The following is a 14,808-nucleotide window of genomic DNA, read 5'->3' as shown; positions in this document are numbered from 1 at the left end:
ATTAAGGCTTGTCACTTGGGCTCTTCAGTATGGTCTGTGCTCCCACTGTTCCTCCTTTCTGTTTATTCATCTGCAGAATTAGGGGAGTCCTGTGCCCAATCTCAGATTCCACAATCTCCTTATCTTGCTGTAGCATGTTGGAGTGAGGGGGAGAGACAGGGATTAGATCATAGAATGTTGGAGCTGGAATAGACTTCACAGCTCATTCTAGAGGTAGTTGGCCCCATTTTACAGACGGGGAAATGGAGACCACCCAGCAGACTGCGGATGGAACCTGGGCCTTCTAGTGTCCAGGCCAGCGTCCTTCCTGCTCTCCCACATTGCTGTCCCAGGTGGACAGACCCTGGAGCCACTTTCTCTAGTGTGTGTGAGGAAGCAACTGCTTCTTGTTTTAGCTGGAAAAACCCATGCTCACTTTCATTCCTGTTGTGAGCAGATTCTCCCAGGCTTATGTGGGAAGTAGAAAGAGGAAGCGAGTGAATGATTTTTAGTGGCAAGACTCTAGTAATCGTCTTTCTTTTGAGGGTCTCAGAATCTCCACACTTCCCTGGGGGTTGCTGGCCTTGTTGGAGTTAAGCCTCCTTTTGGCCTTTCCCAGGGAGCTAGTCCGAGGGAGCCCAGATGCATTTGTTTACAGTTGTCTCTGGGTGATGTTCACCAGGTTCTGTGTTGGGAAGGAATGTTCCGATCCCCTTATTTATATCTCCTGTTGGAGAATGCAGGGAGGCACACCAGTTAAATAACCACTACCTGGAATCCTGGAAGGGCAGTAGATGTGTTATGTGGAAAAGTTGTAGGTTTGCTCAGATTTTTCTGTTATTTATACACTCTGTGAAGAAAATTTAGTGTCTCTAGAGAAGTCATTTATAGTCTCTGAGCCTCAGTGTCTCTAAATATAATATGGGAACAATATCTGATTTTCCTCTTCCACAAGAAGGGTACCATAAAGAAGGCTTTTCTTTTTTTTTTTTTTTAATAAATTTATTTACTTATTTTTGGCTGTGTTGGGTCTTTGTTGCCGCATGCTGGCTTTCTCTAGTTGTGGCGAGCAGGGGCTACTCTTTGCTGTGGTGTGCAGGCTTCTCATTGTGGTGGCTCCTCTTGTTGTGGAGTGCAGGCTCTAGGCACACGGGCTTCAGTAGTTGTGGCGCACAGGCTTAGTTGCTCCGCGGCATGTGGGATCTTCCTGGACCAGGGCTCGAATCCATGTTCCCTGCACTGGCAGGCAGATTCTTAACCACTGCACCACCAGAGAAGCCCCAGGAAGGCTTTTCCGATGATACCATATGAAAGGGTTCTGAAAGCAAAAATAATAAAAATGATGCTACCATAAATTTGTTGAATTAGTTAATCTTGCTTAGTAGTTGCAGATTTTTTTCTGCACCTTACAAAAATCAAGCTACGCAAAAAGAGAGCAGATTCCAGCCCTGAAATAAAGCAGCTCAGAGCCCAGTAGCCGTGACAGAGAGGGGCCCTTTGTTCATCGATGGTCTCTCACTTCCAAGAAGGAAAGCTTGGGAGAGGCAGGCTGGTACCCGGGATGTCCCTGTGCCCAGGGGTATTGAGCTGGGGAACTGAGGTCCCTGGTGGGGACACACAGCCCAATCTGTACAGATGCTGCGGTGCCACTGGGGGCGCCTGTGGACATGCAGCTCTGAGAGCCACAGAAGACTTGAGAATGTCACAGCTTTCACAGCCCGGCACCTGGAGAACGGCTATACCCCTGGCACAGAGGGGTGTGTGTGTGTGTATGAGTGTATGTATCTGTGTATACGAGTGTAGCTGTGTGAATGTATGTATGTGTGTGAGTGTAAGAGCGTGTGTGTATACGAACGTGTTTTGGTGAGAGTCAGAGTCTGTATGTAAGAGCGTGTGTGCATGCGTATGTGAGTATGTGCGTATGTGTGTGGATGTGTTTATGTGTGTGTACATGTGAGTATATGTATATGTGTGTACGATCATGAGTGTGAGAGTGTGTGTGTGTGTGAGCATATATTCATGAGTTTGTAAGTGTAGGTGTGGGCGTGTGTGTGTGTGTGTGTGTGTGTGCGTGTGTGTGTTGGGGACACAGGCCCTTTGGTTAGCGAGGGGCAGTTTTGCAGGCCTCCTTGCGAATCCCCCTGTGTGAATGGCGAGGGAGGTGGACCAGTGCTGCTCAGACCATCTGTGGTGAAGGGTCAGGGTTCTTTTCCTTTTATTTCCTACTCATCATGGATCAGTACTTTTGTAAAATATGCTAAAAATGAATTACTACCAAAATATAGTTTAAAAAGACACAAAATATCAGCCCCAATTTAAAATTTTTAGATGCAAGAGGCATAAGATTTCTCCGTCAAATTTCTCTGAAGGTTTCTGGAAGCTCCCTGTGAGTTCCTGCATGGGGCCAGGTGGCAGCGGGGCTGGCAGAGCTGCTGGGTGCGGCCCTGTGCTCGACCCACGGGCCGAGGCGGAGAGGAGGGAAAGGAAGGGGTGCGGGGGTTCTTGGCTGCGGACTGACCTGGAGCCCCTCTGCTGTTCAAGCAGAGAGACTTGTTCAGGGGTGTCAGCAGGTGGTACGGGTTTGGGGTCAGAGCAAGAGACTCAGGCTGCCTCTGCCACCCGTGTGCCCGCAGAATGGGGGCTCCCAGCCCCTGAGTCTCCAGAAGCTCATTTCTGAGTCAGATGCCATGGGTGTGCACATCGGGCTGGTGGTAACTAACTTTTTGCCTTGCTGGGAGACCTACAGACCTACAGTCAGATTTGTGATTGATAGCTTTGTCTGAAAGGAGCTTTGCAAATGCCCACCATACGGGGGTTCCCTAATTACAGTGCATATGTTTATAGAGAGAATTATGGTCATTCGATTTTCTCTTTTTTTTTTCCCCAACAGAATCAAGGCATCTCTTGTGTCTTTAGCCCTGGGATGTCCTGGGGTCGGGGAAATGGAGTGAGTGCTTAAGATGTGGTGGGAAGCTGCTCTGGGGACAGACAGCGGGAAAGACACCATCTGTGCCTTGGCCTTAATGCTTTTTCATAGTAGCCTTTTGAATCTGTAACATTTGATGGGCATCTTGTCAAAAGCAGCCTCAGCCCTCCCCTCGACAGCGGCGGTGTGCTGAGAAGGGCGGCTGTGTGGTGCTGCGGGAATTGGGGAAGGGACACTGGTGGACGGTGCCATGTCAAGGTGACCCTCAGGTGACCAACTCTTTGGAATAATGTAGGAGGCCCGTGTATCTGCTGGTGCCTCTGGTTCAACATTTTCGAGGTGAAACTATTGAGAGCAAGGACGCCAAGCCAAGAGGTCAACTTTGGTGGGTTTTGCCATCTTATCTGAGTGGGTATTTCCTCAAGAGCCAGAAAGATCTTTGCAACTGAGCCCAGTTGCAAAGGGCTCTTGTCCTCACCCTCCTTCAGGTTTTTTGGCTCTTCTAACCTATATCTTTCTCCAGGTGACCACAGCACAGAGCACAGCATCTTTAAGTGTCTTGTCTTTGTTTCTGTTCTCAGGGCAGGAAGATCCCAACAGTTTGCGCCATAAATACAACTTTATTGCCGATGTGGTGGAGAAGATTGCTCCTGCTGTGGTTCACATCGAACTGTTTCGCAAGTAAAGAGAGCCTTCCTTTTGTTCCACGGCCTCTGAAGCTCCCACCGAAACCGCTGCCATTAGCAAAACATCAGAGCTATTTAAAGTGTCACTGAATATAGTCCTACAGGAAGCTAAGCATTTCTCCCTTGGGATGTTTTCCTGTTTGGCTACTTAAATCTACATTCTTGACCCTTCTAGATGTTTTAAGAACCTCTGGTTCTGAAGAGATTCCCTAAGAATATTTTCTAAGTGGAATGTTTGGATGCGTATAGAAGTCAGTCTAACGTTCCATTTTTTAAAGTTAAATAAAGCCAATGTGTCAAGTAACAATTGCTAGATGCGTGCTGCTGTTACAGAATCTGTTCATCAGTGTGTCTCAGAGCTGATCTGAAGATGTTTCAGCCTTAACCAGGTACTTTTTTTGGTTCTAGGCTTCCTTTTTCTAAGAGGGAAGTGCCAGTGGCCAGTGGGTCTGGGTTTATCGTGTCCGAAGATGGACTGATTGTGACAAACGCCCACGTGGTGACCAACAAGCACCGAGTCAAAGTTGAGCTGAAGAATGGCGCCACACATGAGGCCAAAATCAAAGATGTGGATGAGAAGGCCGACATTGCACTTATTAAAATTGACCACGAGGTAAGTGTGTTCCCCACCTGCAGGACCAAATTCTCAGGTGCCTTGACTGACATTTGGCTAAATCTGGAGAGGTCAGAAGGCACCAGAACTCCCTGATTTCATGAGATTCTGAAGCGGGACCAAACCAGTCAAGTCTGGTCCAAAGGAGAACATTCAGGAGATGCTGAGTGTGATCTGGGGTGGGGGAGGGGAGGGAGCTCATGGAAGCTTCTTTAATAAGCAGGCTATCAGGTGAGAGTTTTAACAGTAGTGTTTTCAATTTTTATAAAAGAAAGCAATAGGTTTATAAAGAAATTAGTAGGTAAGCAGTGAAAATTGAGTTTCCCTTCCATTCTTACCCCTGAGGCAACTGTGGCTACAGATTTCTGTTCATGTGTGCACTCATCACGTATAGAGAATTTACTGGGTTTTGAAGTTAGCCATCATTAGCATGTGAACAGCCACTCTGAAAACAAACCAAGTGTCCCAAATTGGGTTTTTGCAGAGTTACTAGGTGTGTTTTAAAACAATACTCCACACAAAAAAGTTTTGGAAACCGTGAATTAAAACAAAGCTAATGGATTTCGTCCTCATAGCACTTCTCAGAGCTTTTAATATGCTAACGTGCATATGACTCTCCTACAAAAGGGTGTGTACTCTAAACTACAATTTTCTGAGTGTAGATTTTTTTTTTTTTAAACTGAGACACGAAGAGCTCAGTTTGGGAAAAGGTTTGCTTTCTTTTGAAATATTCTCCATGTAGGCATTTTTGTTCTGTTGATTTGTGTAGCAGAGTCTTCATACCTGAACTTAAATCCAATTTTTTTAGACCATCAGCAATTCCCACTCTTTGGTACGTTAGTGATGGAGGTTTGTTTTGCTATGTGGCAGGTGCCTAGAGAGATGGTGTTTTCTGGTTTCTCCATGCCCTTGTCATTTTCCAGACTTCATCTGGAAAGAAGAATCAGGCTAGGCTGGAATCTTATTTCTGGCCCAGGAAAAGATCATAGACCAAGAGCCAGGAGGGATCTTCTTCTCCGGCTCTCTGTACATTTTACTTGATCCGAGCTGTGAAGTCAGACCCAGGTGGTACAGCATAGGCTGTTTATGTTTGTGTTGTTGATTGGGACAGAAACAGGCTCTGTGCCTGGTGTAGGTAACTAGGTAACTGGCCTTTAGCGAGGTCTCAATTGCGTATTATTTCTGTTAGGTTACCGTGGAATTTCTGTAACAACTAATCTTTCAAAATGTGTTTATCGGTCACAGTATAATCATAATAACTTCTACTTGATAAGCTCCAAAGCTGGACCAGGCTCTGCTTTCATTTGTAACTTTCACTTAATCTGCACGATAGCTGTATTATTGCCATTTTATAGAGGAAGAAACAGAGGTTCAGAGAGCTTAAGTCACCTGCCTGAGGCCACACATCTAATGCTGTGGTGAAGTTATAGCCTCCGAAGCCGGCCAGGCTCCCCAAGTGCCCAAGCCCGTGACCGTTATGGGAGGGATGCAGCCCGGCCTTTTGGTGTGATGGGCTGACTCAACTTTAAATAGCCCGCTGGGAGCCTGGCGCACCCCGGTTTAGGTTCACACTGCTTGAAAGGTGTCCAGGATGTGGTAGTCTCACCGGAAGGAAGCGACCAGAATAGCATATCCTGTGGCCACACGCAGGACTTCTCAGCTCCACCGAGCCCTAGGGAAGCAGCCAACCTTGCGGGCTGTCTGCAGGCAGGGCGCTGGTCTGGACGCTGCGTGAGCTGCCCCCGCGGGCTAACTTCATGTTTGGCACGCGTGGGTGCATCCCATGCAGCTGCTCTGGCCGGGGGATATTCTTTTCAGCTTTTGAGCCAAGGTGGCGAGTGTATTCTCCTGTCATCCCTGGCATGTCCCGGCAGGCTGTGAACCATCTCGACAGACCAGCTTTGTAAGGTGTTTCTGACCTGGCTCTTGCTGTTCCCAGGAGGCTAGCCTTCCTGCCAGCAGCACGCTATTTGAGATGCGTTTCTAGCCCAAGAAAAAGGAGCTTGAAAATTTAAAGTCGAACTAACGTGGCCTTTCAAAATGGGATCGGAAATGAGAGGATATTAAATTGCAGACGCCCACACAAGAGACTGGTTTCCACTGACTAAACTACTTTTTTTTGTGCTGATAGTAGTTGGAAGTGGGGAGAGTAAAAACATCTCTTCCAGCTCTTTCCATTTTGTTCCCTTAGTTTGATGATTGATTATTTAGGAGAGGGGGCCGGGGACTGGCTTGAAATGAGGCTCAGTTTGGAAGGAGCCTCTCACCTGGGTGAATACAGATGTGCCCGAGCACATGATAAATGTGCCGGCAGCGCTGGGGGTTGAGGTGAGCTTGCCTCGCGCTGTGTCACCTCAGCAGCAAGAAACAGGGCAGGAAATCTCAGAGGAGGCAGAACAGAACCAACAAAAATTGGACTTGAGGATCGAAGTCATTCCGAATGGCGCTTGCTGTGTGAGGTCAAGGCCCAGCCTCCCCAGGGCCATTTGCTAATAACCCAGTGGAACAGGTGTGACCACCCCCCGCATACACGGGCCCAGTGGTTAAGTTGGTCCCTTATAATCTGGGCCCATTTCCTCCCCGCAGCACCAGGATTTCACTTGAAGGGCTCTCCATTACTTAAACAGCCATCCTCCTTCCTGAGTGTGCTATTCTTGCCACTTTTAATGAATGGAAATTACCATGGACATCTGTTGTCACTGCCCACTTCTCACCCACCCCGTTCCCCCTTCTTCTGGGAGCAGAGGCCAGCATCTCCTTCGGGGTCCATTTCTCCCGCACTGGAAAGCCTTGGGGGGGCCACCAGTCATGGCACCCCACCCTCCGGGGCCAGGTGGACACAGGACCCATCAGACCGAGCAGATCTTCAGCTTGGAGCAGCAGCTGGATGCCACCCACAGAAAAACAACATGGGGGAAGCTGGTGTAGCCTCTGCTGCCGGGACCCCGCTGCCCTCTGAGTTCCTGCCCTTTCTGAGCCTGATCTGCCTCCTTTCCCTTCCATTTTGCAAGCCCCACCTCGCATCTTCCGTACACCTGCCTCGGCTTGAAGTTGCCAGAGACGTTTCTGGGCTTGCGACCAAAGGAATTTTTGCTTCTCACTGCTGAGCAGACACATATGCACTCACTTACCCCGCTGAGATTTGAGCCGGGGAGAACCTTTGGAAGAAAGCTCACTGAGCAGAGCGGCTGCCTTACCCTGGTCTGCTGCTCCCACCAAGCTGGAGAAGGAGGCTCTCCCCCTGCAGGCCTATCCCCTCCAGCCACAGCCGGCCCGGGCATCTCTTTCTGGGCTTCTGTCCTAGGATTTGCAGCTCCCCTTTCCTCAGGACCATGGCTGGGACCAGCATTCATCAGGGGAGGGGATGCCAGCTGCAGGAAGGAAGGACAGCGTGCATGCAAACGGTTTAATAGAAAGCAGCTTTGAGGGCAGACTAGTTCAGCCTTACATAAAAACGGTTTCCAAATGTGCTGAACATGACACCGGCCGTGTTTGCAGAACATTTAAAAATTTTCTCCAAAGGCAGCATTTTGTCTCTGCAGTTTTTTTGCTGAGTAGTTCAGGGAGAGAGAGAGAGAGAGAGAGAGAGAGAGAGAGAGAGAAATATTTGGTTTCTTTAGGCCAGAGTGCAGGACAGAAATCCTGGGGATGTACTGAAGAAGGTGAGAGAGGAAAGTTACTTTTGTCCCAGCTGCTTTTCCGCTGTGTTGATTAGGAAACAGGCAGGAGAAGATCATCTGTCCTCCCGCCTTGATGATTGCAACTTTCAGATCGGGTCCTGTCTGCCCTGTGTAAACCCCTTCACATGCTCTCTGTTCTTACAGAGAGATAGTAACTGCTTACAGGGCCTTGGAGGGCCACCCAGCCTGACGGGCGCCCCACTCTACCCCGCACTCCTCCCTCTGCCCCTCCCCCTCTCTGCTACCTGCCCCCCCCGCCCCCCATGCAGGGCTGTTCTCCTGGGGCCTTGGCCTTCCCTCCCTGGGGTGTCCCCATCCAGCTCCTCCATAGGTGACCTTCCTTGTCCTTCAGGCCTTGGGTTAAATTCTGCCTCTGCCCCAGACGGCCCTTCCCTGACCCCCTACCCCGGGGAGCGCCCCACGTCCCAACCTCCCCTCGTCACTCTGGGGCTGCAGAACCCCGGAGGTGGTCACATTTCATCATTCATTTTTCCCTTCTCGCCTCCTCATCGTAACTCACAATTGTCTTATTTCCTTGTGGATTTCAGTTTCTCTCTGCTGCTGGAGTGTGAGCGGCACACCTGTCTTAGTCACTTGTGAGGAGGTAGAGGCTCAATGGCAGTGTCCTGGGTATGAATCGCAAGCCCTCCGCTCAGCAGCAGGCAAGGCCGGCTGCCCTAAGGGCTGGGGGAGCAGGAAGGCACTGGGCCTCCTGCACTGATCCGCTGCCCCCTTTCCGGCGAGGAGGTGACCACGCAGCAGGCTGGTTGCAGAGCGGCAGCCCCCAGAGTCCGAGGCCAGTTCTCATCTGATCCCAACGGCTGCCTGGGGTTTGGACGGCGTGTTGCTTTGCTGGGGCCCCCGTCGCTCTGCGGTCTTTGGTAACTCAGAGCCCTGGTGAGGTGGTGAGTTTTCCTGTGGGCGCTTTTCCCTGACGCCAACACCCAGGGGAATATTTGGAAGCAAGCTGGTCGAGGCTTGTGAGGTGGTTTTCTTCCCTCACTCCCAGACCTGCATCCGTCCTTGGCCACCTTTGGGCCAGATGCCACCTATGGCCCTGTTTGAAGTGGCTGAAGAGTGACACCCCTGGGCACGGGGGCTGCTTTGTGGGCAGAGGGTCCTTTTCCTGCTGAGCTGGCTCTGGTCTCTCCGGGCCTGTCTCCTGGAACGTGGCCTGCTTGCAGTGGATCTGCCCTGACTTCTCTGAGTGAGGAGGGTCCAGGTGGCCTGGGGACGATGGTGGGGGAGGGGAGTGGCGGGTGCCGGGTGTGACTCATGCCCCTCCACTCCCCCACCCTGCGCCCAGCCTTCAGCCAGTTCCCCTCAGACAACCTGATTGTCAGAAGGCGCTGACTCAGCCGCCTGAGCTTGTCCAAAAGTGAATCAGATAACACAGAGCCTGTGCTGGACCGGCTCCCCATCTTCTGGAGTCTGTCACTCATCCTTGTAAAGTAACCAAGAGCTGGAATGCTGCTTGCCCTACCATAGTTACCCTCGTAGTTTGCTTCTGTGTTTTTCCATTTGCATTCTTTTCCCCACTCCCTCCGTCCTGGTCGATTTGTGGTCTCTCCTCTTGTTCTCCCTGAACTGAGAGGCCTGCATTGCATTCGGTAAAGAGGCCCCAGATCCTGTCGCTGTAACGAGGCTTCTGTTACCGTATTGATTTTTACCATTTTTAGGGGGATGCAAATCACTATTGCATTAGGTGATGTCAATCCAGGCGCTGGCGTGGAAGCCGGCGTTTTTGCTCTGGGCCAGCCTTTGTCCAGAGGCTCATGGGGACGAGGCTTCTCCTTGTTCTGACTGCAGCTTCTCGTGGAATGTGAAAATATTTCAGTTCCCCAAACTATCAAAGCTGGAGCCCTTGTGTGTTCTCTGGCCCCATTTCAAGAGCTTAGCTGATTGTTAAGGAAATTCTTTGGCTATGTTTTTCTCTTAATATGGTAATGCTTTTTTTTCACTTTGGCAGACTCTCTTCAGGGTATTCGACCAAGAGTATTATTTATGGTTCTGACAAAGCAGTTTGGTTGTTGGGACTGAATTTGTAGGTGCCTCATCGGGAATGTCCCCTTCACTGAGGAGGGAGGGCATCCATTGCCAGTTTAGTGAGTGTGTAGCAGTGTGTTGGGGCCCAGGGTTGGCCAGCTGTGGCCTGCAGTCCAAATCCGGCCCTCCATCTGCTTTTGTAAATAAAGTTTTATTGAAACACAGCCATGCCCATGTGCTTATGTATCAGTAGAGTCTACAGCTGCTTTTGCTGGACGGCAGCAGAGTAGAGTAGTTGGGATGGAGACCACATGGCCCGTGAAGCCAAAAGTAGTTACTCTTTGGCCTTTCACAGAAAAAGTTTGCCAACCCCAGTGTGAGATGATTAACACCTCGTTCTAAAGGAGTGAAATGTGCTTGGACCAAAATATGCTCTTAAGACCCAAGTGAGGTGAAGCATGAGGTCACTACAGGGGAAAGGGCAGAGAAGCTGATCTCATTTGCTCTTGTGGGGACTGTGCTTCTTTGCTGAAGAAGATGCTTCGGTCTTGCCGGATTAAGCAGAGAGAGGCCTTAGTGTTGACCATTTCTCTGTAATATCGGTAGAGAGGAATTTTGTGAATTTGAAGATGTTTTCCAAATTATTATTCAATTTAAAATCCTAATGATCTTTTAAGGTCTCGTTGGTTCATTCTTTCAGTTATTCCTTATTCATTCACGGAGTCTATAAATATTTATTGAGCATCTGTTTGCCAAAACACTGTGTTAGGTGCTGAGGATGTAACGGCAATGGGCAAAAGCCATGGAGCTTACGGTCTAGTGTGGGAAACAGGTAAACTGGAATAAATATGGTGGCTGGTACAATGAAGTAACAGATAGAAGAAGCAGGAGAAGGCACTGGGGCTGGGGAGACCCTGAAGGTAGTATAGGCAGAGAAGCTTATCTGAGGCGGTAACATCCAAGCTGAGACGTGGAGGACAGACAGAGCCAGCCAAGGGGAAGAGTGGGGTACCTAGAGTTGCTTAGATTTCCTTTTCTGCCCATCCTGAGGACCTGGACCTGGGGCCCAGTGCAAACTTATTTCCCGGTGAGTTTTTTAGAGCCTCCAGAACACAAGCCAGTGCTTCTGGTTAGCTGGTTCCTCTGCATATTGTCCATGTATCTTATTGGCCTTGGTTCTTCGGGGTTCCTGATTGTACTCTGGAAAGCTCCAATTTCTTATGTAGTCAATCTCCTGAGGGTCTAGAAGTGCAAAGGGTTCATAATGAGCTGGTCACCTCTTATTCATGGCAGGATGGAGGCAGTTTCCCAAAACTGGTTTCCTAAAACCAACTACTTTCTATGGCAAGGCAGAAATAAGACATTCTGGTGAACTGAGGACTGATTATTCTAACAAATGTGCTAAGCAACAAGTCACTTTTGTTAAATAAGGCACCAGAATCTGATAACGAGAACATATGACTCAGGGTATTTCCCTTTTTGCTTTGGCTGCCAGGCAGCTCATAGAAACCATTGGCCCTCTGGCTAGAATATTTCCTATGCCATCATTTTATGTCATAAAGAGATATGAATTAACTTATTGTAGTAAGCCCTGTGTCATTGACCATCTCAAATTATTTTTATCTAGAGGAGGTTATACGTCTTTAAGAATTTTTTAGAATAAATTTTACAAGAATGATATATCCTGCATATGGAGCCACATGAGCTCTGAGTGGTCATGGGTAATGGTCACTGTGCCTTCAGTTCAGCAGTTACCGAGTGGCTGCTGTGTGTTGAGCACTGAACCTACCAAACAGAGTGAGACCACAGCCCTTCCCTTTGCGGAGCTGGTGGGTATAAGTTGTCCCTTTACCCACCTGAGCCCTGAGCCTGCCACCGTATAGACGGCTGAAAACCAGGCTGCATCCGGAGTCCTTACCCAAACTGAAATGCCAGGCCCTGGCTAACCCCAAGGTTAGTCCAAACATTGGACTAATCCCAATTTTAAGATCCTGATGGATCTTTTAAGATCTGATTTGTTTATTTGTTCATATATTCACTTTCACATCCAATGATTTTCATAAATATTTTTTTTTTAAATTTTTTATTTATTATTTATTTATTATGTTTATTTTTGGCTGTGTTGGGTCTTCGTTTCTGTGTGAGGGCTTTCTCCAGTTGCGGCGAGTGGGGGCCACTCTTCATCGCGGTGCGCGGGCCTGTCACTATCGCGGCCTCTCTTGTTGCGGAGCAGAGGCTCCAGACGCTCAGGCTCAGTAGTTGTGGCTCACGGGCCCAGTTGCTCCGCGGCATGTGGGATCTTCCCAGACCAGGGCTCGAACCCGTGTCCCCTGCATTGGCCGGCAGATTCTCAACCACTGCGCCACCAGGGAAGCCCCATTTCATAAATATTTATTGGCCAAACAACGTTGTAGCAGCAGTGGCTAACTTGAAGTCGCCAGATAAAAGTGGAGGGGCTGATAGATGAGAAGACAAGAGTTACACTTGATGAGATGGTGTTCCTCCTACCCTCCATGCCACAGACTATATACAGTCACTGGCTGTCGGGCTCCCGTATAGAAATGTTGACATTTCTATATGGGAATATTTGAAATTGCCAGTGTTTCTTGATGTAGCTTAAAGGAGTCTAAATATCATGGTGGTGTGCATAAACAGTGAGGGGGAAGTTTGCTTCATTAGCCCTTTCTCTGTTTTGTTTTTTCGTAACTATCCTCTGTTCCTTTTCTCTCTTTCCCTGCATCTCCCCCACTTCTCTTGTCTGTCCCACCTGAACATCCCCCCGCCCTGGCCACCCTCCCACTCATCCCACCTCTTCCCCTCCTCCCCTCCTTGTATAGCAACTGTAATATGTCAATCTGGGGAAGCGGATGGGGGTAACTTGATTACACCGTCCTTCCGAGTTCTGCGCGTGTTGTGATCTCGGTGCTGTGTAGCAGATCCTTCCTGGCCCGGCCTCTCGGCTCACCTGCTCACTGCAGCCACCCTCCCTGGGTGGTACCCTTGACCTTGTCATCACTGATAACCTCTACGCGCTCTAATCTGAATCCCAAGCATCTCAGTCTTGGTCCACCTCCTCCCCCCTCCCCCCCCCCCCCCCCCCCCCGGCGCAGCTGCTTTATGGGCATGTGACCTGTGCCCTTACAGACCCTATGCTCAGAATGGAACCCCGCTTGAGGGTTTAATGCTCTTAGGTCTTTGTTTTAATTTTATCTTTGAATCTGTGCTTTGTAAGTGAAGTCTGATGAGACAGCGGAGTATGTGCTGGGGCTTAGAGCCTTGGCCTCCGCACTGTTCCTTTTCCTGTTGCCTTCCTACCTCCCCAGGATGGGTTCTTGGCTTCCCTGCTCCTCTGGCCCCTGGGACCTCTGACCCTGCACAGCAATCACTGCCACCCTCCTTCCCCCAGGGAGTACAGGCATGGGGTACATACACCCCACAGCATCTTGGGCAGCGGGCGTATGATGCCACAGGTCATTCTGCCGGCAGCGAGGCAGGGCTAACTAAGCCTTTTCCACCCCATCCAGGTACCTAGTGCATCCTGGTGCCGAAGGAAGTTGCGGTGCCCTTGGGGGTGGTCCATCCTCTGTGGGTTGGGGCAGTGAGCTCTTGGGATGGGGAGAGGCCTGGCTCTACTACCCTGTCCCTGCTCGGGCACAGTGCATGCGTCTGTCCAGTAGCTGGTGAGCAGAGCACTGAGTCTGAGTCTCCTGGGTCTGCACTCACCCCATGAAAATCTTTGTGCCCCAGGGAGCGTGACACTAAACGGCAAATAAAAACATCGGGACAGATGAAGAGAGAGAGAGAATATAGAAGGAAAAAAAAAGGCTTTATATTTTAGTACCTTTAATGGCACTTTCTATGCACTTTATGAACAAGGGGTCTCCATGTTTATTTTGTCCTGGGCCCTGCAAATTATGTAGCAGATCTGTGGTTCATCTGGGTCCACCCAGCTGCTCACATTTCCCTGTCCCTCAGCCCCTCGTGGGCTCACTTCCCTCCTTCCCCAGGCGGGATCCCTGTGTCTCAGGCAAGTCTTAGCTGCTAACATCCCCCTGAACTCTGTGTTCTAGTTTGCTGTTCCTTAGGAAGCACGCAAGTTCAATGGCACTGCTTCTTGCTGTGTATGGGGGACGCGCATGGGAGACGTGCTCTTTTCCCCCATGGCATATTTTTTAAAGAAAATGAAAGGTTAGCATAACTGTTTCCAGAAGACACATTGAATCACTTAGTTGAGTCTCAGCCAGTTGCTACAACATTAACCTTTGAAGCAAACTTCATCCAACACACAACACCAGCCTGCAAGCCCCAGCCTCTTGAAAGCGGTGTGCTGGGCAGCTGGCGGATACAGTGGCTTCTGCAGATTCAGCAACAAAAATATTTTTGTAACAGGAGCAGTTTATACTTTGCAAGGAAGAGAAAGAAGTAGTTGACTTGCCTCATGAGGTTAAAAGAAAGTTGCCAATTTTTCTTTTAGTTTTATTTGTTCGTTTTATTGCTCTTCTCTCCAAGCTTTAGTGAATGAGGTTGCAATGAGAGGAGCGCTCAATGGCTTTTAGGCCAAACCCAGGGTGGCCAGAAGCTGAAATGTTGATGGATCATTTTTTTTAAGTTCGCTCTAGATGATTTCTGGCTGAGCCAGCGTCTGGAGAATTCCAGGAATCCCCTTTCCTCTTGCGGCTGTAAGAGTTTGCAGGGATCATCTGACCTCTTTGCGAAGTTGTATGAAAAGAGATTTATTAAGGACTCTGGTGCTTGTTTTTTTTCTTTTTTTAAAAATAAATTTATTTATTTATTTATTTATTTGTATTTATTTGGGGCTGTGTTGGGTCTTCGTTGCTGCGCACGGGCTTTCTCTAGTTGTGGTGAGCAGGGGCTACTCTTTGATGCGGTGTGCGGGCTTCTCACTGTGGCAGCTTCTCTTTGTTGCGGAGCACCGGC

At 49.2% G+C, this 14,808-nt stretch overlaps 1 protein-coding gene across 1 annotated transcript in view; it reads left to right on the top strand.

Moving 5' to 3' along the window:
* Positions 1-14,808, top strand: part of HTRA1 (HtrA serine peptidase 1) — a 54,214-nt gene that overhangs the window by 25,903 nt on the left and 13,503 nt on the right. The window contains exons 2-3 of the mRNA XM_059899227.1: positions 3,487-3,586; positions 4,000-4,204. Coding sequence (XP_059755210.1) covers positions 3,487-3,586; positions 4,000-4,204 — 305 coding nt within the window. The remainder of the gene's footprint in view (positions 1-3,486; positions 3,587-3,999; positions 4,205-14,808) is intronic.

This window comes from Balaenoptera ricei, chromosome 16 (assembly GCF_028023285.1).
Source record: "Balaenoptera ricei isolate mBalRic1 chromosome 16, mBalRic1.hap2, whole genome shotgun sequence".
Taxonomy (NCBI): Eukaryota; Metazoa; Chordata; class Mammalia; order Artiodactyla; family Balaenopteridae; genus Balaenoptera; species Balaenoptera ricei.
The sequence above is the reverse complement of the archived record's forward strand: the minus strand, read 5'-3'. Positions and strand labels throughout refer to the sequence as shown.